The sequence below is a fragment of the Fundulus heteroclitus genome, unplaced genomic scaffold (assembly GCF_011125445.2).
Source record: "Fundulus heteroclitus isolate FHET01 unplaced genomic scaffold, MU-UCD_Fhet_4.1 scaffold_316, whole genome shotgun sequence".
Classification (NCBI taxonomy): domain Eukaryota; kingdom Metazoa; phylum Chordata; class Actinopteri; order Cyprinodontiformes; family Fundulidae; genus Fundulus; species Fundulus heteroclitus.
The window spans coordinates 61,551-85,902 of record NW_023396726.1 but is presented as its reverse complement, the minus strand read 5'-3'; the positions used below and the strand labels follow the sequence as shown (position 1 = coordinate 85,902).

Below are 24,352 nucleotides of genomic sequence, written 5' to 3'. Positions count from 1 at the left end.
GGTTGTTTGGTGGGTCCGGCCCCGGGGTCTGTGGACCCCACACTGGGGGGCCTCAGGGCGGCCTCCAGCAGCTGCTTGCGATGTCCTTGGGGGGGTTCTACGCTAGCGGATGTGGGTTACTGGCCTGGTAGCTGTGCTGCCGCTGGGTGGGTCTAGGGTAGGTCCGGGGCTCTGGGATGCTGGGGTGTGTTGTCCTTGGGCGGGTGTCCTGGCGGGGCCTCAGGTTCTGTGGAGTATGTAGCTTGGGGTATGGGCCGGTGTATGCCCGAGTATCTGGCCCTACCGGGGCCTCTGGTGTGCTGAGGGGCCTTGGGGCCTGTTGAGCTGGGATGGGGGGGGGGGGGGGGGGGGGTAGACATTGACATCTCATGGCAGATGCTCTCCCCTTCAGGGGGTGCATTCTGCCAGTGGAGGGAGGGGAAGTGGGGTGAACCCAGCCTGGGTGTGTATTGTCATGTGTGTTGGGAGTTGTTTTCTTAGTGTTGGGATGGGATTACATTTTCTTTCCTCTGTGGGAAGGGAGGGGGTGGATGTTTTGAGGGCTCTGTGTCCGGCTCCTTATCTTAGTCCTAGTCCATGCTTTATCACAGTGCTGGTTCTACCCAGGAACAGGGATCTTCATGGTTCGGGCAGCCTGTCTAACCAGAGGTTTTTTTTTTTTTTCCTGTGGGACGGTCCAGAGGTAGGCTGGGCAGGTTGGGGTGGTGGTGTTGGTCCTGGTTGGCAGTTGGCTCTCCGGCCCTGCTGCCTGTCTCTGCCCCTTCGGGCTATGGTGGTGCGGCTGGCGGAGCCTCCCTCTCCCTGGGTGGGTTTTCTGTAAACGGGGTTGCCTATTGGAGTCAGCAGAGGAGCTGGCTTCCTGGGAAAGCATGAGGCTCCTCAGTCCTTTCCCCCCACCCCCAGACACCAAGGTAGGATCTTGGTGAGTGGGGGCATCGCTGGGGAGAGGGTCCCGCTGTCTGGTGACATCCCTTTCCCCAATTTTATTATGCACTCTAGACACTTTCATTCCTAACATTCTCACAACACACATATTGTGGGCAATAATGCGGGGGGTGGGGGGAGGGTTGTAAGACATCTTGGGTGGTGCTTATTGTGTAGGCCTCACCCTTGGTGGCTCCCTCTGCCCCCACTCACATTTAGACATTGAGGGTTCTGAGTAGGTTGCTTGGGGGTTTGTGCTGGTGCCAGCCCCCCCTTTGGCACTCCCAGTTTTAAACACACTTGAGAACAACGTGCAACATCATGACATTTTAGCAGATGGAGGCAGGCTTGGAGTCTTTCTCACACCTCTGTTCTCTTATTGCCACCTGGAGTCTGGGGCCTGGAGGAGGAGCGGGCCACCTGGTCCCGGGTCTTGGCTGGTGGTAGTCGTTGGGACTGGGGCTGGCTCTCCCCTGGTGGTGGGGGGAAGGCTAAGGTAAGGGTATACATAGCATAAAGGGGGAGGGTGTGGGGGAGGTAACACTTTGTGTTTTGTGAGGGGGGGCTCTGGTTGACTTGCCCGTTCGGTTCATGTTGGCCCCAACTCTGGGTGGGTGGGTCCGTGGGTTGTCTGGTCTAGGGCCGGGATGGGGGGTCAGGACTGAAGGTCGGGTCACAGTGGTGCCTCCCTCATCTTGATTTTATGGTCCACCTACCGGATCCGGGGGCTGGGTACCCCTTTGGGGTGCTGGCGCTTTGACCTGGGAGTATAGGATGTGTGGTAAGTGTGAGTGTGTGTACTGCGTCCCAGTCTTTTTTTTTTTTTTTTTTTGTAGGAGTGTTTGTAGGGCCTCGATTCCCTGGGGCCCATGGCCGGATTCGCTCCGTAGCTGGCTTCGGCATTTTGGCTGTTGCCGGGTTTACTTGGGGCCGTCTCTTCTCTTCCCTTGGGTGGGGGAGGCAGATTTCCTGTGTTGGCCCCTCTTGGGACTCTGAAGGTCCCTTTGGGCATCTGGGGTTTTGGTTTCCCTGGCGTCTGCCTCAGTGCTCTGGAGGGCAGGTCTTTGGCTCTTCACAACCACTATTGAGCAACTTGTTCATGGATAAACCTTACATACACAAGCACACTCTCACAAACACCTACAGGTGCTTGGATCCAGGTACATACAAACTCACTTCCATACATAAAACTATTATCTTCAGCTGTCACTTTTTTTACATTTTTTATTAATTAATGGGGTATATTCTTCAGTGATGTTATCAAGACCTTAATTGATTGTATCGAATATTTTATCAACTAGTTGTGCCGTTCTTTTTACATCTCTCTTTGCAGGTGAAGAAGCAGACTGAGGATGTATTGTTCTTTGCCCTTTCTCTCCTCTTTTTCTTTCACCTTTTTTCCTTTTTTCTCTTCTACCTTCTTGTTTCAGTGTCCATATAACATGAAATATTCACTGCATAAATTATAATAAAGCTTCTTGCATGTATAAATCAAGCGGAGCACTAAGGCGAATGTGGTAAGGCTTCGCTTGTGAAAGTAAAATCTGTTTGGCTCTTTTTGGCATTAAGACAACAATTCTTATTGCCACATTGCCTTACAGGACACTATTTTAAAAGAATGCTGTTTATCTGAATTAACACTATATTAAAATCAACAAATCCTCTCTACTAGGCTTGTGAAACTTAACTAAAACTACTATGCAAAATTAAGATAAACAGAAGCTAAAAGAACTATGTACACACAAAAGAAACAAAAAGACTACGACCTTTAATGACAAGTGAATGTTGCTTGTCAAAACTTGATGCACTCTGCTGGGTCTCCAAATAAAGGAAACTTTTTGACCCATCTGTATGATTTGATTGAATTTGACTTTGTAAAGTACCTTGATATGACATGTGTTGTGAATTGGCACTTTATAAATAAAATTTTATCGAATATCTAGTGATGTCCAGATTATGTTTAGGCTTGTCAGGTATGTCATGGGATTCCAGCTGAAGCCCCTGTCAAGGCTTGTTAGAGATATGTTGTTTGAAGCTTTGTTTACAGAGCTAGTGGTGTAAAATGGGATTTGACTTTGGCAAGATGTTATGCGAAAAATACAAAAAAAATTTGTCAGTGGTTTGAAACCATTGGGGTTCTTGAATAGAGTTTGTTTATTCTAACAATGAAGATGTCAAGATGAAGTTTCCTCCTGTTCAGGAGCCCTTTGGTCAGATTTCTCCCAATATCAATCTGGCTGGCCAGGTTAGGGGGTAACAATTCTGCATGCTAAAGTTTTGTTATTTTTTTCTATTAGTTGTTTGCTTCATATAGGAAAAATAATACATCTTCAAAGTTGTAGACATGTTCTGTCAATGAAGTGGTGCAAACTCTCAAACAATAAATTTTAATTCTCAGGTTGTGAAGCAGCTAAACATTAAAAATGCCAAGGGCATGTGGCAACAAAACTATTTCTCATCCCAATTTTGTGGTTATGCTTTTGTAATTTTACAAAGATGAAGGATCCAGTAAATAAAACAGTTTGGTCCCTAGAGATTTTAGTTTCAACTTGCAATGATTATTCTGTAAACAGTCTCTGTCTTTTAATGTTTTTTTTTTTTTTTTTTACTTAACAGTTTGTGGTAAAGTGCTTAACCTTTGGTAAAAATTTTCATCTTTGTACAGATGCCTCCTCCAAACCAAACGGCAGCTCCAGATCAGCCATTTAACCTTTCCATCTCCAGACAGGAATCCAACATTCCTCGTCATGGCGCAGAAAAGAACTGGGTTTATCCATCAGAGCAGATGTTCTGGAATGCCATGCTGCGGAAGGGGTCAGTCTGAGCTTTGCTAAACTGCTTTACATTCAGTGATGTACCTGTTTTGTAGATGATGTTATATCTATCTAAAGAAAGATTACCTCAGTTGTGTGTGTGAAATGTGAAGCACAAGTTTTTTTGTTTAAAAAACGCTCTGGTAATGAAGTAATACCTGACCCACGGGTGGGCCTTGACGGCTAATGGGTTAAACAGTATGATTCATTTCATAGACTGATTTGTGTGTATTTATTTTTCATGAGTACCAAACACGTTGTTCTTGAGCAGCACTAAGACTTTACGTAGCTTTTTTAGAGTTAAATGGTAGAACCAGATGTGTCTGTGTGTAAATAGCTGTAGAGTCAGAAGTTATAACCATTGTGTATTCTAGGAGTCTTCCCATACAGGCACTGCAGATGTCAATGTAATACAATCCAGGTACTGGAGTGCTTATGTGAGTCAGTTATTTGCCGTGGGTGTGGCCAGCCAACCATCATTGATTTGCCGTGGCCAGCCAACTGTGGAGTGGGAGGGGGATCAACCGTTATTTGCCGACTCAATACTACAGAGTAGAAAACTGGAAATTGGATTCACTAAGCTGGAAGCTGTGAGGTTTTGTCTATGAAGACTGTGGTTCAATAAGTTGTTCTTCATGTCCATTGATCTAACCATTGTGTGTGTGCGGTAGAGGGTAGTGCAATGACTGCTGCTACAGAAGCCTTATGTGGGAGAGATTAGGCTTAATAGAGGTAGCGAGGACAAAGCCCAGGCACTGGCCTCTCGACAGCCACTGCATGGGGAGTCCGCTTCGCTCCTTTTCACAGAGACTGCTCTAGCTCCTTCTCCTGAAGCTTCGCTCTGCCACTGTTGTTACCCAAAGAACACTCCACTGAATCACCACAGCGCAATGGGAATACTCAATATCCAGCCTATAAAACTAAAGAGCCCCAAATTTGAACATGACTTTACCAGTTTGGAACCGATCATATCTCTCTCTCTCTCTCTTTCATAGACTATACATGACACTACCTTTTATCATAGCAGGATAGCTTCCTATTTCATGTGTAAATACATTTACAAATGGCACTTTAAACTGTACAAAAAAACAGATACTCATCAGTGACCATTTGCCACTTTTTAAGAGTATGTGATGACAACAGCACTGATCTACTTTTTGGAGAGAAGTTGGAAAATTGAATATAGATGGTATAACATCATTCAGTATAAGCCGCAAAATCTGTCGTGTCTGGTCGAAGTCCTCTTCCTCGAAGTTGGTTTTATCATTGGTTTCAGCTTATATTTAAATGCATTTACTTTCAATATCCATATTATTCATCCCAAGTGCCTTACAGTTCACAATATAATCTCCGTCACAACGAACAGATCTTCTTTACTGTCCCTAGAGTTAAGAGAGAATTTGGGAAACAAGCTTTCCCAATGCTTTTCCAATCACGAGGGGCTGGAACAGCCTTCCTGCATCTATCCGTTCGCTTACGTCTTTTCCTCTGTTCCGAACTGCTTTGTTAACACATCTTCAGAATACTTGTCTATGTTTCTAGTATTTTAGACTTAGCAGTAATATGTGTCATGTTAGTTATGGTTGTATGAATGTGTCTATATGTAGAAATATACATATCTAGTATTGTCAACTTTGTCAGTTATATTTGGGATTATTGTGCCACACTTAATACCACACCTGAAATGCTCAACTTTCATAGCACCATCATGCTGAGTCTAAGATTATATAAGGTTTTATTGTTTAGTGGTATAAATACTGCAGTTTGGGAATCACTGTGATTTACTTTACTCTTTCTGTGTCGAGGGGGATAGTGCGAGCTTTTGTGTGTGTGTGTGTGTGTGTGTGTGTGCGTGAGTGCGTTGTTGTTGTTGTTTTTTTCTTGTATATTGTATCTACTCTGTTGTTTTACTTTTCTACATTGTTTGGATATGTTACTGAGGACCCCCATGAAAACGAGATGTTTCATCTCATGGGGCCGATCCTCTAATAAATGTTTATAAAAAAATAAAAAAATAAGTGCTCACTGCACAACATAGATCGATTCATTGCAACAAAACCATCCCGTCGCACGGCCAGCTTCCACTTTTTTCTTAGTGCACTGTCTTTGGAAAACCTGGAGTGAAATAAGAAGCCAGATCTTGTGTTGAGTTGATGCCAGAAAAAACTGTAACTGTAAAGCATGAGGATTATCTATCATAAAATCTTACTTATGGAAGGTAGTTTCCGGGATCTGGTTTGAAGTGTCCTTTTCTTAGCGCCCATAAGCGGAGCAAAAGTCGGGCATCCTGGGAAGTAGCTCTGGAAGTTTGCTAACTGTTAATACAAATTCCAAATTATGTATTAAGTTAGACAATCATTTAATTCAATCAATTGGTCCCATGTAGCCCCTAAAAGGGTGACGTTTTCAGTCAGCTCATTTATCTGGAAATCGGTTAAGAATTCACCTGATTCAGAGTGTCTGAAAACAAAGTACATCTTACCTGAATTGACGTGTATTCTCTCTGACCGCAACTTGGTCTGACCCAAGATGGCCGCTCTGTCAGCCCGCCTCTCACCCGACGACGCTGCGTCTACGTATACATGTCTGTGGGTGGAAGGTAAGCAGGCTTCGGCCGATCGAGCTAGGAGGCTGTGGCTGGACGGCTGTCAGCTAGATGTTACGCTGGGGCGGTAACGGAGGATTTACGGAGGTTTGCTGGGATCTTCGGGAGGGCTGCGGAGCGGGTCGACAGCCGACCGGCTTGGCAGAGACTTGGGAGTCCTGAGAGTGCTCCGGAGAGGGAACCTAAGCTGATCCGACCTGGAGCACAAGAGACAAAGTTACGTTGGGAACGATAGACGTCGTGAGACGTTGGCTGACTGCGTTGGCTAACGATGTGCTAACAGCCGTCCGCTTATAGGCAGCCACCGCGGGTGAAACACTGGACACCACCTCATCAGCAGCCACCAGTGGGAGAGAGGGAGGAAAACCCTGACACTACTCTTTTGGGATTTTACATGGCTGTAGTGGCTCGCTTTTTTTATGAAAGTATGCTGACAGGAAGGGGGGTGGAAGACTACTCTTAATAACCACGCCCCGCCCCCTTGAGCATGTTCCTGGACTTCAGTTCAGCGTTCAACACCATTGAAACTGGAACATCTGGGCTTCAGCACACCTCTTCGCAACTGCCTGCTAGACTTCATCACCAACAGACCTCAGTTGGTCCGGGTCGGACAGAATACCTGATGACATCACCCTCAGCACAGGCTTTCCTCGGGGCTGTGTCCTGAGCCCTGTTATGCCATTACGGGACATGACAAAAACTGCATTAATTCGGGACGTGACTGACCGCATTACCCATGATGCAATGTGGTCAAAATGGCCACCAACTCCCATCATGCAACACGGCAAAATGGCAGCCGATCGAGATAAGGTTGCTAGGGTAATGGCTATAAAACCCAGCAACAGACCACAATCGATCTTCTTTTTCTGGCGCACCGCCAACCTGAGAAGACACACAGCTGTGCTACTCGAAACTCCCCCCCACGCCACTTGCTCGAGTTTCTCGCTGGACCGAGATTTTTCGAAGCAAACGTTATTCCCTAAAAGACTCTAAAAGGTACTTTTAATTCCCTCTGATCAAATACTGGAAGCCTCCTTATCTCCCAGTGATCGAAAGAGGACTACGCTTTTGCTGGGCTGAGCAAAGCGACTGTAAGCCCAGAAGAAGGACGAAGGGACTTTCCTCCCGTTTCCCCGCGGACTGAAGGACCGACCGCCGAGCGGAACCAGGACAGCGGACTCCAAAGCTGGGATTTAACTCCTGAGCGGAATTTTAGTGAATTACATTCATTTCCTATGGGAGAAAAAAAGCTGAAAATTTGCAGAAAAAGCTGAATATTTTAAAAAGTTGAAGAGTTAAAAGTACAAAAAGACATAGCCATCCATTCCAGAAGAAGCTGAATAGTTTAAAAGTTGAATGGTTGAAATCAGAGAAAAATTGTAGGAGGAGAAGCGAATCAAACTTTAAACAGTAAAAACGCATTAGGAAGAATAAACACTAAGAAGAAGAAGAACTAGAAAAATTTGCATTTCCTGCGAAAATGCACTGTGAATGCAGATAGCTGAATGATTGAGCAAAAGATGCAGAAGATCTTTGAAGAAGAGAAAAAAATAGCTGAAAAGCATTGAAGAAGTTGAAAAAGTTGAAGAATTTGAAAGAGTTGAAGAATTTGAACATGAAAGAACAATAGCTGAATGATTAGAAGAAGAAAAAAACTGAGGGAAAGGCACCAAACATTTCCTAACTCATTCTAAACACTGAATCGTTTAACAAAGCAGAAGTAGAATTTCAAACTTGAATATACTATAGCCATATGTGGGCCTGCATTTCTAGGGAGTATAAGGGGTTTCGCCCCCATTGAAAAGCATTAGATGTTTGACACCTCCTAACTTGGAGATGCTTTACGTGACGAGGCCCAAACTTATTGTGGAGCATTCTGTATAAAGGAGGTACAGACTCTGTAAAGCAGAAGTTTGTCCGAGCTTCCTAGAGCTACTTCCGATTAGCAACATGCCAACCGTTAGCCGCTAACATGGTTGTGTTCAGTATCACCGGGTGATTGTACTCTGTCAGTTTGGTCCAAATCCTGTACTGGGAAGTGCCTCAAAAAGGGGTGCCAATACTTAATGTCACCAAAGGTCACCAAAGTTCATGGGTCAGATTGGCCTCCTTTAGCAACTCAGCCTCACCACATCTGGGCCCAGAACTCAACATTTGACCAAAATGGCGTGTAGCGCCATTTCCCACAGGTGGGTGGTGCTGTATTGGCCAATTGGGTCGTGTCTGGGCATCATGCCAGGTCCTGTTGGAAGCAAAGGCCCAATAGGAAAGCATGTGAAATCCAAAATGGGAGAGAAAAGTGACACATGGCTGAAAGTCACTTGAAAATTTAAAAATGTCAAGAGGAAGTGACTGTACGAATTTCAGATTCCTACATTAATCACCGAAACTGCGGTGAGCGTCGAAAGTTGCCATTCTATCTCAAAGGAGCCTCTCCCTCTGGCCCTCATAGTTCCGTCGTCATGGAAACTCACTGACACACCTGCAGCGGGCCAGTCTACAGAAGTGCAGACACTTTGCTCAAAATATGTCCCATTGGGTTATAATGGAGAACTTTGCCTCACACAACGCTCCATATCTCCTGATCTGTAAATGGTAGCGACGTAAATTTTTCTGCGTTTATTTCTTAACGGATAGGGGAAGAAGACTTGCTATCGGTTGTTGCAGGAAATATTTTAATAAAGGCGTAAAAAATTATGATATAAAGGGGATTTTTTAGGAATTTCAAAAATCCTCTAAAAACGGTCCCAAACAAATCGCTCTAGCTGGAAAAAGTATAAGAGATATCAAAATAATTCTTCCAACAGAAAAACTCATGAAGCCAATCTTTACCTTATCAGGAAGAACACCACCTTGAAACTACAGCAGTTCTGAGAGACTCTCTATTTTTTCCCAATCCACAGATTTTAACAATCTTTTTAACCTACGCACTTCACCACCTTGTATATTTCTTTTAAGTTTTTCCAAATCTTCCTTGAGTGGAATACCAGTGATTACACTACGTGATACTCTATTTTCTCCAACAACTTTCTTTTCACTCAAAACCTGAACATCCAAGGAAGACAGATCACTTGCTATTACCATCTAATGTAGAACAGATTACTGGATCATGGTGTGCTTCTGTGCTTTTTTGTCTGTCTTGTTGTGTCTCTGCTCTGTCTTCTTTAACCCCCAGTCGGTCGAGGCAGATGACCGTTCATACTGAGCCCGGTTCTGCTGGAGGTTTTTCCTTCCCGCTAATAGGTGGTTTATCTTTCCACTTTCCCTTCATGCTTGCTCAGTATGAGGTATTGCTGCAAAGCCATGAACAATGCAGACGACTCTCCCTGTAGCTCTATGCTTCTCCAGGAGTGAATGCTGCTTGTTGGGACTTTGTCTCAATCTGTATAATATGATTGATTTTGACTTTGTAAAGTGCTTCGAGATGACATGTTTCATGAATTGGCATTATATAAATAATATTGAATTGAATTGAATTAGGACTCTTTGAATGTGTATATTCCATGTTATTCTTTTGTCAAACCAAACCCCTAATACTTTGAATTGTTTCACTCTGTCTTGATTATATAATTTTATTTTAACATCATAAATTTTCTTCCTTGAAAAGAACATTGTTTTAGTCTTATCCACTGAGAATTTAAATCCCCATTTAATGACCATTCTTCAACTTTAAAAATAGCTTCTTGCATCTTTTTAGTAATAAACTCCAAATTCCTTCCTCTCTTCCACATAGCTCCATCATCAGCAAAAAGAGAAAAACCCATTTCATTATCTATATTTTGAAACTCTGATTCTCAAGCATAGTTCTTGGTAGTTACAAAGAAAACACATCATCTGTCATTACCGAAACTAATAAAGGACTTATTATACTTCCCTGTGGAGTACCATTTTCAACAATATTTTTCTCAGAATGATAATTACCTATTTGAACATGTATTTGTCTTTTAGTTTTTGAAAATCTTTGATCCACTGACACATCCTACCTGTAATACCCATCTTTATAATTTTAATTAATAAACCTTCTTTCCACAACATATCATATGCATTTTCAATATCAAAAAACACTGCTACAATACTTTATTAATTGGAGATTTTCTGATTTCAAATTCCAATTCCTCCCTCAAGTTTCTGCTCCGCTTAAGCCGGGCGTACACTGTACGAGTTTTTCCCCTTTTCGGGCCGATTCTTCAGTCGTGCGAGCATTTTTTGAATCGGGCCGAATTTCAGCTTGATCGTAGAGGGGGGGGGGGGGGGGGGGACTGGCTTCTCACAACTACCTCCCGATCAGGAATCGGACGATCGGTGAAAATCAAACATGTTTGAAATTCAGTCGGCTGTCGTGAGGTTTTCGTGAGCGCATCCTGCTGTTCAAGCAGAGCTACGAGGGGGCGCCCTCCCCTCCTCTCCGTCCCCGCCAGCGGAGGGAGGGGAGCGGGCGTCCCTGAAGCGACCTCCGCCCGGCCCGCTCGCGGGGGCATTGGGGAGGGCGGCAACGCGCTGGCTGCCTGTTTCGGCACTCCTCCGCGGTCCGCCGCCTGTTTCGGCACTCCTCCGCGGTCCGCCGCCTGTTTCAGCACTCCTGCGCGGTCCGCGCTGGCCGCCTGTTTCGGCACTCCTCCGCTCGCGGGGGGGGGGAGATGTATATAAGTACCACGACTGAAAAACTCGTACAGTGTACGCCCGGCTTTAGAAACGGCACAGGATGTGACGTCACTTCCTGTGATGTGCCCAAATATGGGCAAAATGGCCGCCCTGTTTGCAGCTCTGGAGAGTCAGAGCTCAGGATGGTGAGAGCTGTGAACAGATCATAAAATTCATAAATTCGTCAAAAATCAACGATTTGCTCTAAAATTCTGAAAATATTCATGGATCTCGGAGAGTGGTTTATCTAACTGAGTTTTTTTTAAATGCCCATTGAAAAAAGCGTTTCAGAGAAAAGAAATATTAAACTTTATAGTCTTGAAGATTTGAATTTCAATGTCTTTTAAATAGTCCAAATTGCCTGGATTTTTACCAAACTGAAGTCCACGTTTAGTCTGAATGTGCTTTACAAATAGTGGCCACTTTTATTGGGATTGAAAAATATTTGTCGAAAATACATTGATTTTTGCATTTCACAAACTTTAAAAAATTCAGAGTGTGGGACTTTCAAAAACCTCAATACATGCAGTGAGAGAATTGTTACACCTTATTCAAGGAATACATCCTGAAAATCTGAGATCGTTACACCACAAAATAGATTTTTAGTAATTTTTTTAAGTTTTCAAGGTTTTTTCACACTTTTGGAAATAGGCCCCGCCCACTTGTTTAAATCATTACCATATGTAATAGTTTAGTTAAGGGCTATGACTGGAAGGGGATGAAGAAGGTTTTGTAGAAATCCGATCAGCCATTCTTGCGTAATAGATTTCTTGAAATCACAGCGCCCCCTAGTGATGGACGATCCTCAAACGCGGGTCACATGTGCAGAATCTTATTTGGACTATGGGTTATGAAGGACATGTAAAAATCTGTTATGGTTTTAGAATAATCAGCAATTACATTTAGAGCTAGCTAGCTAACAATCACTTATTTTAGTGTTACTTTTCAAAAAAGTCAAAATTAAAAATCCACCGCAATAACTAATCCCCCTAGTTGTTGAGGGGTCTGAATTTCTGGGCTTGAGTAGCGGGGAACGTTCTGTACTTACATACCTGATTCAATAGGTTTGTTACAAGTCTGCATGGGCTGCCCAACGCGTTTTAGCGGAGAAGAATAATTATTAACTAGAACTGCAAGCAGTTATTAACGGGTTCCAAGCCCACGCACCGCCCCCTTTGAGCATGTTCCTGGACTTGAGCGTTCAACACCCTCATCCCACAGCATCTGGTGGAAAAACTGGAACATCTGGGCTTCAGCACACCCCTTCACCACTTCCTCACCTCCTGACCACTGTCGGTCCGGGTCTGACAGACCACCTCTGATGTCATCATCCTCAGCACAGGCTCCCCTCAGGGCTGCATCCGGAGCCCCTTGCTGTTTACTCGGATGACACACAACTGCACCCCCAGGTTCACCCCCAATCACATCATGAAGTTCGCAGATGACACAAACTCATCAACAGCTCAGCTGTGGAGGTGGTCAGCAGCACCAAGTTCCTGGGGGTGCACATCACGGTCAACCTCACCTGGTCTGCGAACACCACATCACTGGTGAAGAGGGCGCAGAAGCGCTTGTACTTCCTGCAGAGGATGAGGAGAGCCCACCTGTCCCTGCACATTCTCACAACCTTCTACAGAAGTACCATAGAGAGCATTCTGACCAGCTGTCTCTCTGTGTGGTGTGGAGGCGGCAGCACCTCCGACTAGTGGAAAACAACGGTTGTCAAGCTTCTGAAGTTTGCGCACGACAACACTCTCATGGGATTTATCTCTGATGTTGACGAGTCCGCCTACAGGTGGGAGGGTGACCATCTGGTGACCTGGTGCAGGGAGAACAACTTAGAGCTCAACGCTGTAAAAATAGTGGAGATGGTTGTGGACTTCAGGAAGAACTCAGCCCCAGCTAGCCCACACCCTCTGTGACTATGTATAATATATTTCAGTCGTCAGTCAAGTCAAATTATGTTGCGAGTTCAGTTGTTTTTTTCTTTTCTTTGTTCAGTGGTTCGTGTTGTTACCACTGGCAAGTTCACGTCAGTAAGAAGAATGGAGTTTGTCAATGGAGGTTCAGTTCTGCTTGGGGCACAGGCTCGCCATGTCCTTTCAGAGAGAATCCATGGAATCTGATCCAGTAGTCTGATCCAGCTTTTTTTGATCAGCAACAACAAAAAAACCTAGCCTGCACACGATAATATTATTATTGCATTCAGCTAAATAAACTCACTTTATCAATTTTTACAGCATTGTTTTTTCTTCATTCCTCACATTAACATTGCGATGTTTTACATGCACTTTACATTTTTTTCCCAACTCAAAACACCGGAATCATCTTTAACCCATGTAAAACAAAAATATAAAATCCTTTTTAATTATGAAACTATGACCTGTAATTTAACAAATTACAGCATAGTTTTTTTTTAATCCTCTTCCAAGTCTTTGTAAATCATGAGATGAAATACAGTTATCACCTTACCACAGAGCATGAAATCCTTCTACATCCAATACTCTCCTTTATCATCCATTGTATGGACGAAACCCAGCGCTGAACACAGAGAAATGTCAGACTGGATCAAATACTGCGTGTGTGATGGGTTCAAGTACCTCGCTCAACGTAGGAATTTACACATGTACAGCCTCAAGCTATTTAACTAAGATGTAAACGAGGTTTAAAATGTCTACTGTTTAGTTTGATATTAATGAACAGTCATAATTTTAATTTACATGAAGTATGTTTGAACTAGAAGAATTAACAGTGGGATGTTGATAAACTGACTGTATATTTGTATTGTACTGAGTCAGTTAGCTTGCAGGTAGTTGACCTCCACGCAGATTTGGCTCTGAAGGAACAGTCTGTTAAGAGTGATCCTATATTTTATTTATATATATATATATATATATATATATATATATATATATATATATATATATATATATATATATATATATATATATATATATATATATATATAGAGAGAGAGAGAGAGAGAGAGAGAGAGAGAGAGAGAGAGAGAGAGAGAGAGAGAGATCTATCTAAAGATAAATATATCTATCTTTATTTTGCAGAATCATCCAATAAACAAAGTTACATCAAGTTTTAGTAGTTTGGCGCAAAACGCATTGTCCTTTGTTATAGCGCCCCCTAGTTGTTGAGGGGTCTGAATTTCTGGGTTTGAGTAGGGGTGCACGTTCTGAACTTAGATACCTGATCCAATTTATTCGTTACAAATCCGCGTGGGCTGCACAACGCGTTTTAATTCCGTAATAATAATAATAAATAATTTAAAAACAGACGAAAAACAATAGGGTTCTCTGCTCACAGAGCAGACGAACGGCACAGCCGTTCGCCTGCACTGCGGGCTTGGAACCCTAATAATTTAAAAACACACGAAAAACAATATGGATCTCGGCACACAGTGCAGATGAACGGCATAGCCGTCGCCTGCGCTGCAGGCTTGAAACCCTAATAATAATAAATAATTTTAAAACACACGAAAAACAATGGCTATGCGTTGCTTGGAACCCTAACTATGTATAAACAAAAGGCTAAAATACTATATCTTGAATACAAAGTATGTTGTAGGAGAGAGGAATATCAACACTAACAAGACAGAAAATGATTAAAAATATCAAATATGGTCAAAACAAAAAAATATAAAATTATTAAATAGTAATAAATAATATACTTCAAAAAAGTAAAGGGAATACTAAAGTAACAAATCATAGATCTGAAAGAATGAAATATTCTTATTAAATACGTTTTAAATAGCTGAATGTGCTGACAACAAAATCACCCAAACATTATTAATGGAAATCCACTTTATTAAGTCTTAAAGGTCTGGATTTTGAGCCACCCTCAAAATGAAAGTGGAAAAACACACTACAGGTGGTTCTAAATTTTATGTAATGTCCTTAACGAGGCTCAGCATGTTTGGGCTCCACGTGCCTGTATGACCTCCCTACAATGGTCTCCTGAGGGATCCCCTTCCAAGCCTGGACTAATGCATCCGCCAGCTCCCTGACAGTCTGTGGTGGATAGAGCGAGACATGATGTCCCAAATGTGCTCAATGGGGTACCGCGCACGTGACGTCACCGTCTCAAGAGCAACGCCCCTTTTGCCGCTTAGGTAGGGCATACAGGAGAGAACGCACGGATAACCCAGCTATTACAAGCGCAACAGAACCAGCGATATGACCGACTTTACAGCCGTTAAACTTTCCCTAGACGATGTCCCAGGCACACGGTTTACTGGTCGCACTGTCGAAGAACACACCAACCTTCAACTCAAACGATGGCTTGAGGTTCGAGGGCTTAAAAAGACTGGAAAACTGGCCGAGTTGATGAACGGTAAGCTTTGTTTTTTTCCCTGCGCGGCGATCATGGCAGTGTCGGCCGTTTTTTTTTTCGTTGTTGTTTGCAATCACCGTCCAGGAATGGGTATATGTTTAATGTTTGTCTCATTTGAAATGTTTTTGAGTAAGCTATCCTGGTAGCAGGCTATCATGTTAGCGCCTGCTACCATGATAGCCTATATGCTGTCATGGTAGCAGGCGCTACTTTATTAACATGTCGGCCACCAAAATACTCTTACCTTGACTTGATGTCGCTGGAATTGGGTCAGGATGTTCTTCGGTTGTGCACTTTCCTCCGACAAAATTCTTGCTACATATGTACTTGAATTTGGTAACTTTTTCCGGGTTGAACTGTTGTGTAGGCCGACCGCCCCGGTGTCACACATTTCTCCTTGGCAGTCTTGAAGAAAACATCCTTCATATGCGGCCGATCAGCGTAACTCGAGTCGCTGTTGCACGTTCCATAGCAACAATGTTTAAAAACCATGGTCTTAGATTTGGAAAAAGCAGTCGTTTACCAAGTAAAACCTAGGCTAACGCACGTCTCTTTTACAGCGAAACAGCGGCGGGTTTCCGGAGTTTGCCCCACTGCGTACCACGTGATGTGACGTCATCGTGACGTTGTGTTTCTAAAAATAGCTCGCGCGCGGTACCCCATTGGATTCTGGTCTGGGGAATGTCAGGCCAGTCCATAGCATCAATGCCTTCGTCTTGCAGGAACTGCGGACACACTCCAGCCACATGAGGTCTAGCATTGTCTTGCATTAGGAGGAACCCAATGCCAACCGCACCAGCATATGGTCTCACAATGGGTCTAAAGATCTTATCTCTGTACCCAATGGCAGTCAGACACCCCACCACGACCACCTCCACCACCAAAAGAAATGCCACCCCACACCATTACTGATCCATTACCAAATCAGTCGTACTGGAGGATGTTGCAAGCAACAGAACGTTTTCCACGGCGTCTCCAGACTGTCACGTCTGTCACATGTGCTCTGTGTGAATCTGCAAAGAGCACAAGGCGCCAGTGGCGAATTTGCAAATCTTGGTGTTCTCTGGCAAATGCCAAATGTCCTGCACGATGTTGGACTGTAAATATAACCACCACATCTGGCCCTCACACCACCCTCATGGAGTCTGCTTCTGATCGTTTGAGTAGACACATGCACATTTGTGGCCTGCTGGAGGTCATTTTTCAGGGCTCTGGCAGTGCTCCTCCTGTTCCTCCTTGCACAAAGGTGGAGCTAGGGTCCTCCTACGGCCTCCTCCACGTCTCCTGATGTACTGGCCTGTCTCCTGGTAGCGCCTCCTTGCTATGGACACTACGCTGACAGACACAGCAAACCTTCTAGCCACAGCTCACATTGCCATCTTGGCTGAGCTGCACTACCTGAGCCACTTGGGCTACGTTCACACTCCAGGTCTTAATGCTCAATTCGGATTATATTGTGAAATTGGATTTTTTTGCGTGGTCGTTCACATTTCCGAATATATGCGACTTGTATGTGATCTCCTGTGTGAATTGAATGCGTTCAACCTAAGTGTCCCACATGCGCACTCGAGGACGCGATGACACGTAGCAAGCGTCCTCAGTGTTCGCGGAAGTAAACATGGATTATAATGCTGGCGCGCATTTTGCGGTCATTAATTTATTTTCTAACCGGAGCTTTCCCTCCATTGACTGCTCTTCTCATTGTAGTCCGCTATGGGTGTCGTCTTTCTTCTTATTTCTTTTTTCCATAGCAGGATGCAAAATAATGACGTTTGTCGAGTATCGTGATGTACAGGTCGGATAAATGCGACCCGGCCGTATAGACACAGGTCGCATTTGAAAAAATCAGATCTGTGTTGTTCAGACTGTCATAAAAAGATCAGATACAGGTCACATATGGGCAAAAAAATCGGAATTGGGTCACTTCAGGCTGCAGTGTGAACGTAGCCTTGTTGTGGGTTGTAGACTCAGTCTCATGCTACCACTAGAGTGAAAGCACCACCAGCATTCAGAAGTGACAAAGACATCAGCCAGAAAGCATAGGAACTGAGAAGTGGTCTGTGGTCACCACCTGCAGAACCACTCCTTAATTGGGGGTGTCTTGCTAATGGATAGTTTCCACCTGTTGTCTATTCGATTTGCACAACATGCGAAATTGTAAATCAGTGTTGCATCTTAAGTGGACTGTTTGATTTCACAGAAATGTGGTTGACTTGGAGTTATATTGTGTTGTTTAAGTGTTCCCTTTTTTTGAGCAGTGTATTGTACCAGAATCCAAAATACATCTTTTAACCAAAAGAAAGCAGAGGCAGTGGATGAGGTGAATAAATGACAAAGGCTGTACGTGTGAATCAGTTGCAGGGAAGGATCTATTTAAGGGTAGCAATCTCATGAGAAAAAAATTGCCTATTAAAGGATCATTTTATAATATATTCCTGTGTTTCTGTAGTGTAATTTGTCTGTGTTCACCTTTCATTGTAATATAACATTTTATTAAGAACTTTAAGATCACCCTATGAATAAACATGGTACTAAATAAAATAATAAAAAGATTAATAACAGCAAATATTTTGAATTTTCATTCTCTTGGATAGATATTAATGTCAGAAATTTACTAAAGGACAAGGGTTTGTGGTTGGCCTTGTATTGATTTATATTAGCCCATTTTCCATTACAGACTAATCTGTCTGGTCCAAAATTGTATTAACCTCACGCAGTTACGTTTTAGAGCTTTGTGAGAAGGGTTTTGCCTCATCCATGGCAAGAACAACCAGGGCTTTTTTTTTTTTTTTTTTTTTTTTTTTTTTAGTATAATACTATGGCATCACCTATATGTCACAACCTCCGCGAGCAAAATAAACATACTCGCATGTATGTTAAACTACTTCTGGGCATGGTTTATCTACCGCCGCGCGAGAAACTGCCACTTCGAGAGGAGAAAATCGCTCTCCACGCATGCTCGGGCGTTCTCCGCGTGCACCAGCTCCTCCCACGCGCACAATTTTCTATTCAGCGACTACGCTGGAGGATGGCTGCGCTCTCGAAAAGCCTCTCTGCCCTCGGACTGATTTTCGCGCTAAAGAAAATGTGTTATGACAGGTTGGGTGGAGACAAACCTCTTCTTTAAGCCTCCTCCTGATTGGGCCTTGCAGACACGATCATACGGGAAGTAGTGTCAGGAAGCCTTTGACTGACAGCTCGTCATACATCAGTGTTAATACTTTGTTTTTACTTTATATTACATATACAGAAAGATAAAACAACTAACTGAATAATGGTACATTTGTGATTGCTTGTGACATTTTTTTCTTAACAGTGCATATTTACAAAACTCATAGCTGCATGTTAAATATAAAAAAGGGGTCTGACTTTTAAACTCACTAGTACTATATATTATTGGCATCAGTTTGTTATATTTTGCAACACTTTCTGTCTACGTGTAGAAGTGAACCGGCTGCAGGAATTTGAAACAATGTTTTTGGTCAGGTTCAAACACCTAAAACATTTATTAACAACACAAGAAGGAGAGACAACAATGAGGTTTGGTTTTCAAATTATCTTGCAAGGAGAGGAGCTGAGATGCTTAAAGTTCTTGATTCTGAGATCATACAAGTTGCTAAATGTTAGAAAATTATTATGACCTGAGGAAATTTTAAAGAAATGATCTGTTGACATGGTAACAAGATACTTCCTGGTTGCAAACTTGCTTTTTCAAAGACAAATAGACGGATTAAACATGGCTAAAAAGTGTGTGACTTATGGTTGGTCAAATACCAACAAGGATAATGTCTCTTTACTCACATTTCCAAACCCAAAAAGTCACGGTGTTGTGCGAAATTCAGTTCCCCTGTGAAAATCTGTTCCCCTCTGAGTCGGGAGTGCTGCAGCCAGAGAGGCGGGGTTTCAAGGCGCTTCTGATCGGTTTCTCGGTAAAACAACTCATATAATCATGTCAAGATTGTAACATTCAGTTTAATCGGCAGCTGTTATTTACAAAATTGTAAAATATAAATAAACGCTGTCTTCATGCAGCTGAAATGTCCATATTCTCTCCTTACTCATCGCGCAGTGAAGCGGTGAAATCTCGCCGTCATCACAGCAGCCTGCTAAGAAGCGACATGCTCTCTACACTACCTCTCTGCACGGCACTGCTATGATGAGAGGTAGTGAGCAGCATGGGTTTATCCCCACAGCCCTTTCGGTTAGGAACCCCCCCCCCCGGAGAATATGAGTGCCACGGCGCAACAGATAAACGCGCGTCCGCTCTCAGAGCGCTCACGTCTAGATTATTTAGTAAAATTCCGGGAACACATTACGCTAAAATTAATGCTATGGTTTGTGCTAAATGTACATATTTTTTTATGTGCTGTTTTGGCGGATTTCAGCCATCATAAACGATGCCAGACAATTGAGTTTCAACGAGGTGTTTCCGTGTTTACATCCGAACGGTCAGCCGTGACCGCGATTATGAGCACCGATTCCAATTATACATTAGCAAACCATTCCGTTTATTCTCCTAAAATGCTTTTCTCAGACTTACCCAAGTCGTAACAGACGCTTGCGCTGTCTTTCGTGTTAAAATCATCACTTTGTGAATCGCCATCTGAACTTCTTGTGGTGTACTTCATTGAACTCACTGTAGCGTAGCCTGGGCAATGCCCACAAACCACGTCATTGACCAAAAAGTGTGGATTTTCAGCCTAGCGGTCGCCGAGGGACAATTTTAAGTCCTTAAACTTTTAACGGCGCTATCACGATCTTAATGCTAAAGTTTTTTGAAAATATGGTCACTAATGCATGTATTTCTGAGTTGGTTGATCTCAGAATCAAGAAATACTTTAATACAGATCTCCAAAACTCGCTCTAAAGCACTCCGCCCGCTCCTTTCTTTTTATTAGGCATTCTCAAGCTAAGGGTTAGGGATAAGCAGAACAACTGTGACCTTCAAGATAGTACCAAGCAGTTCACACAGCTCAGTTATCCGTAAGCACTCCAGATGGCTGAATAGAGTTCATAAAAACACTTAAAGTTCTCTGCTTTCTGCAGGCCTTCTGCAAAGATGAGAGAAAGATCAGCCACATGAAATACACTTTAATATCTAAAACCTTGAAACGTCGTAGTAGTAAAGAGTAAATATAAACGATAAATGCAATGCTTTTTCCAAATCTAAGACCATGGTTTTTAAACATTGTTGCTATGGAACGTGCAACAGCGACTCGAGTTACGCTGATCGGCCGCATATGAAGGATGTTTTCTTCAAGACTGCCAAGGAGAAATGTGTGCGCTGGGACCGGGGCGGTCGGCCTACACAACAGTTCAACCCGGAAAAAGTTACCAAATTCAAGTACATATGTAGCAAGCATTTTGTCGGAGGAAAGGGCACAACCGAAGAACATCCTGACCCAATTCCAGCGACATCAAGTCAAGGTAAGAGTATTTTGGTGGCCGACATGTTAATAAAGTAGCGCCTGCTACCATGACAGCATATAGGCTATCATGGTAGCAGGCGATAACATGATAGCCTGCTACCAGGCTTACTCAAAAACATTTCAAATGAGACAAACATTAAACATATACCCATTCCTGGACGGTGATTGCAAACAACAACAAAAAAAGAAAACGGCCGACGCTGCCATGATCGCCGCGCAGGAAAAAAAAAACAAAGCTTACCGTTCATCAACTCGGCCAGTTTTCCAGTCTTTTTAAGCCCTCTAACCTCAAGCCATCGTTTGAGCTGAAGGTTGATGTGTTCTTCGACAGTGCGACCAGTAAACCGTGTGCCTGGGACATCGTCTTGGGAAAGTTTAACGGCTGTAAAGTCGGTCATATCGCTGTTTCTGTTGCGCTTGTAATAGCTGGGTTATCCGTGCTTTCTCTCCTGTATGCCCTACCTAAGCGGCAAAAGGGGCGTTGCTCTTGAGACGGTGATGTCACGTGCGCGGTACCGCATTAGAGTTTAAATCCTTATTCCTTATCACCATCCAGTGATATTGTCTCTGTATTAATGTCAGATGTTAACTCCAAAGGAGGTTAGCTCTGATTTCTGAATAACCATGTAACTGTGAATTGGATTGAACACAAAACAATGTCTATTCCGCAGTTGTTGGTTTTATTGAACCAAAAGCAATTCCCTGTTACAGTAATTATCTGATTCAACAACTTTGGAATTCTTACTCATTACTAAAACTAAACATGCAAAATATATATGTGGAAATAAAAGAACAAAACAAAAATAAACAATGGATTAAAATGAGCGGTTAGCAGATCTTAACTCAACTCACAGTTGTTTAACACCGCCCTCAAAACACCGGCATTTGACGTATCAGCATTGACAGACAGAACAGCTTCGGGAATCTCACTGGACGCTTTGATGTCTTACAAAAGCTAGTTCAGCTAAGCTCCCTACAGTTCAGATACACGTCACCCTCCCAAGATGGCTGCTACGATGACGCATGGTCTACCAATTTACGTGATGCGTGAGGGGAGGTCCTAATGACGTAACCACGCTTACGCTGATGGGATAATGCCTCGCTTCGACAGGGCGCGGCTAACTGGGAGTTTAAGCAAAGCCCGCGAACTGAGCTCGGACAAAGACTGCACTGATAAGAAGAAGCGAGAAGAGAGGGGGGGAAAGCATGGAAGAAGATGGAAAAGAACTGAAGCAATGACCCACGGCGGGGTTATTGATAAATCACAAATCAACACAGCAAAATCAATTGTAAAATGCATGCACATACAAAGAAAAACATTCAGCAAAATAATTCCAACTTTGTCGTGGAATAAAAGCATTAACCTGCACCTACAAAGTTCTAACGTCTGCCCAGACACTTCTAAACATCCTATAGATGAAAATGAAATAAAAGGGGAGAACCCCGTTACTTTGAGGTGGTCCCGAATGAAGTCCCGGCTTCGGGGTGAGCGCTCCGGATCACGCGGCGTCCTGAACGCGGATCTTTCCTGGCTTATGATGGTGGTACACGCCATGATGTGGAACGTACCATGCAGGAGAGTTGTTAATTTCTTCTTCTGGGACCTTTTCTGCATCCCCAATTGTTATGATTTCATTCATAAAGGTTGTGTAGTCTCTTTGGTATTGCTTATCTCTTTCAAATTTTCTTTTTAAGCATCTGAGCCTGTGAACTGCACATACCTTATTATCTGGGAGCTTTGGTCGATCTTTCTTGAAAGGAAGTGGCATTTCACAGTGTCCATCTGCTTTAATGTTGATACCTTCTTCCATTATGGTGATGAAGCGTAAATCTTCCTGAGATAACTTTGCATCTTCAACTCTTCTCTCACTGAAGTCAGACTCAAGCATCTTTAGCACATCTGGTGGGGAAATAAACTCCTTGACTTGAGTTCGGCAAATGTATTTTACTTCATTTGTGAGCTGTTTAGATGTCTGCAGATGAGGCTTCACGGACTTCATGATGATCTTATGGCTGCTTCCAATTGCATCATCATAATCGACACATGGGCTAACACAGCCGATTATACTCCACCCAAGATCCGTTTTTTGAGCAAATGGCTCATTGTCTTTACCTGGTACCACTTTTCGGAGTAGCAAAGCCTGTGGACAGTTGTAACCTATGAGCAGTCCTACATCACACTCAATCAATGGAGCGATCTCCTCAGCCAGATGCTCTAGGTGTGGCCATGCTCAAGCTGTCTTTGGTGTGGGGATATGCCTTAGGTTGGCAGGAATGAACTCTCTTGAATAGGTTACAGGGAGATACATTTTCTTTGATGAGTAGAAACCTCTCACCTGCAATCCAACTATCCTCTGACTTGGGATGATTGTGTTTCTGGATGAAAGTGTAGAGAGTTTTAACTGCACAGGTTCCCCTTTGTTTCTAGAGCTTCTGCTTTATCTTGCATGATGAATGTAGTGTCGCTTTGGTTATCAAGTAGTGCATATACGAGAATTTCATTCTCAGGGTTACTTGATGTAGATAACCACACTGGAACAACTGTAGAGGAGTACATGTTGTCCATACCTTGCACTATTCTGTTTGATGTAACTTCATTTGATGGTTCAGTTGTGTGTCTGCGCTCTGCTCTTTCAGATGACTTGGCCTGTTCAGAGTTTGTTATATTCTCCTTATGCTCATTACTGCATTTCTTTCTGTTTGTTATTTTGCGATCTTCATGGAAACACGTTCGGTGTTTTCCTTTACATGTTTCACAAAGACTTCTTCTTTTGCAGCTCCTTGACTGATGCCCTGGTTGTAAACATCCAAAACATAATTTTTTTGTTTGAACAAACTTCAGACTTAGCACCAACGTTTCGTGTCTTTGTTGTCTTGGCCTTTTCAACATCACTAGACTTCAGTGCATGGAGCGAAGTTACAGGATTGCAAGCTATTTTCGCTTCTCTTGTGATGAAGTCCACAAACTGATTGAATGTAGGAAACATGTTACAGGTTTCTTCTATCTCAATCACCTTTCTGTTCCAACTGGCTACCAGCCAGTCAGGAAGCTTTGTGAGGAGTTTCTGATTTTCATCGCAGTCATTCAATACTTCAAGGCCTTTGATCTGGGACATTGCAGCCTGGCAGCCCCTAAGAAAGTCTGAAAAATCCCTCAGCTCCACACTGTCTTTGGGTCCCATTTTAGGCCAGGATGCAAGCTTATCCTTGAAAGCTTTGGCTATTACAAACGAGCTTCCAAATCTTTCTTCCAAAAGAGACCATGCTGAATCATAAGCTGCATCCGTTCCTAATAGGAAATAACTCTCAATGGCTTTTCTGGCGGGTCCACCCACATATTTACGAAGGTAATAGATCTTTTCATTTACTGGGATGTTTTTTCTGCCTATTAGAGCTTGAAATGACATCTTCCAATCCTTGTATCTTAGAGGGTCTCCATTAAACACAGAAGGTTCATGTACTGGGAGACGGCTTAATTTAATAGACTCCGCTATTGCTTCAGCAAGGACTGTGGCATTGTCTGTTGGATTTGTCACCGGATGGTCACATGATTTTCCCTTAACACTTGATGGTCTATGTTGCTCAGCTGCATGGTT

General features: G+C 43.2%; 1 protein-coding gene across 4 annotated transcripts in view; it reads left to right on the top strand.

The window, feature by feature from the left end:
* The window catches only part of LOC105922633 (cytochrome c-type heme lyase), a 49,036-nt gene that overhangs the window by 17,925 nt on the left and 6,759 nt on the right, over window positions 1–24,352 (top strand). For all 4 annotated transcript variants that reach the window (XM_036130257.1, XM_036130255.1, XM_036130256.1 and 1 more), the window contains exon 5: window positions 3,590–3,738. In XM_036130257.1, the coding sequence (XP_035986150.1) occupies window positions 3,590–3,738 (149 nt within the window). The remainder of the gene's footprint in view (window positions 1–3,589; window positions 3,739–24,352) is intronic.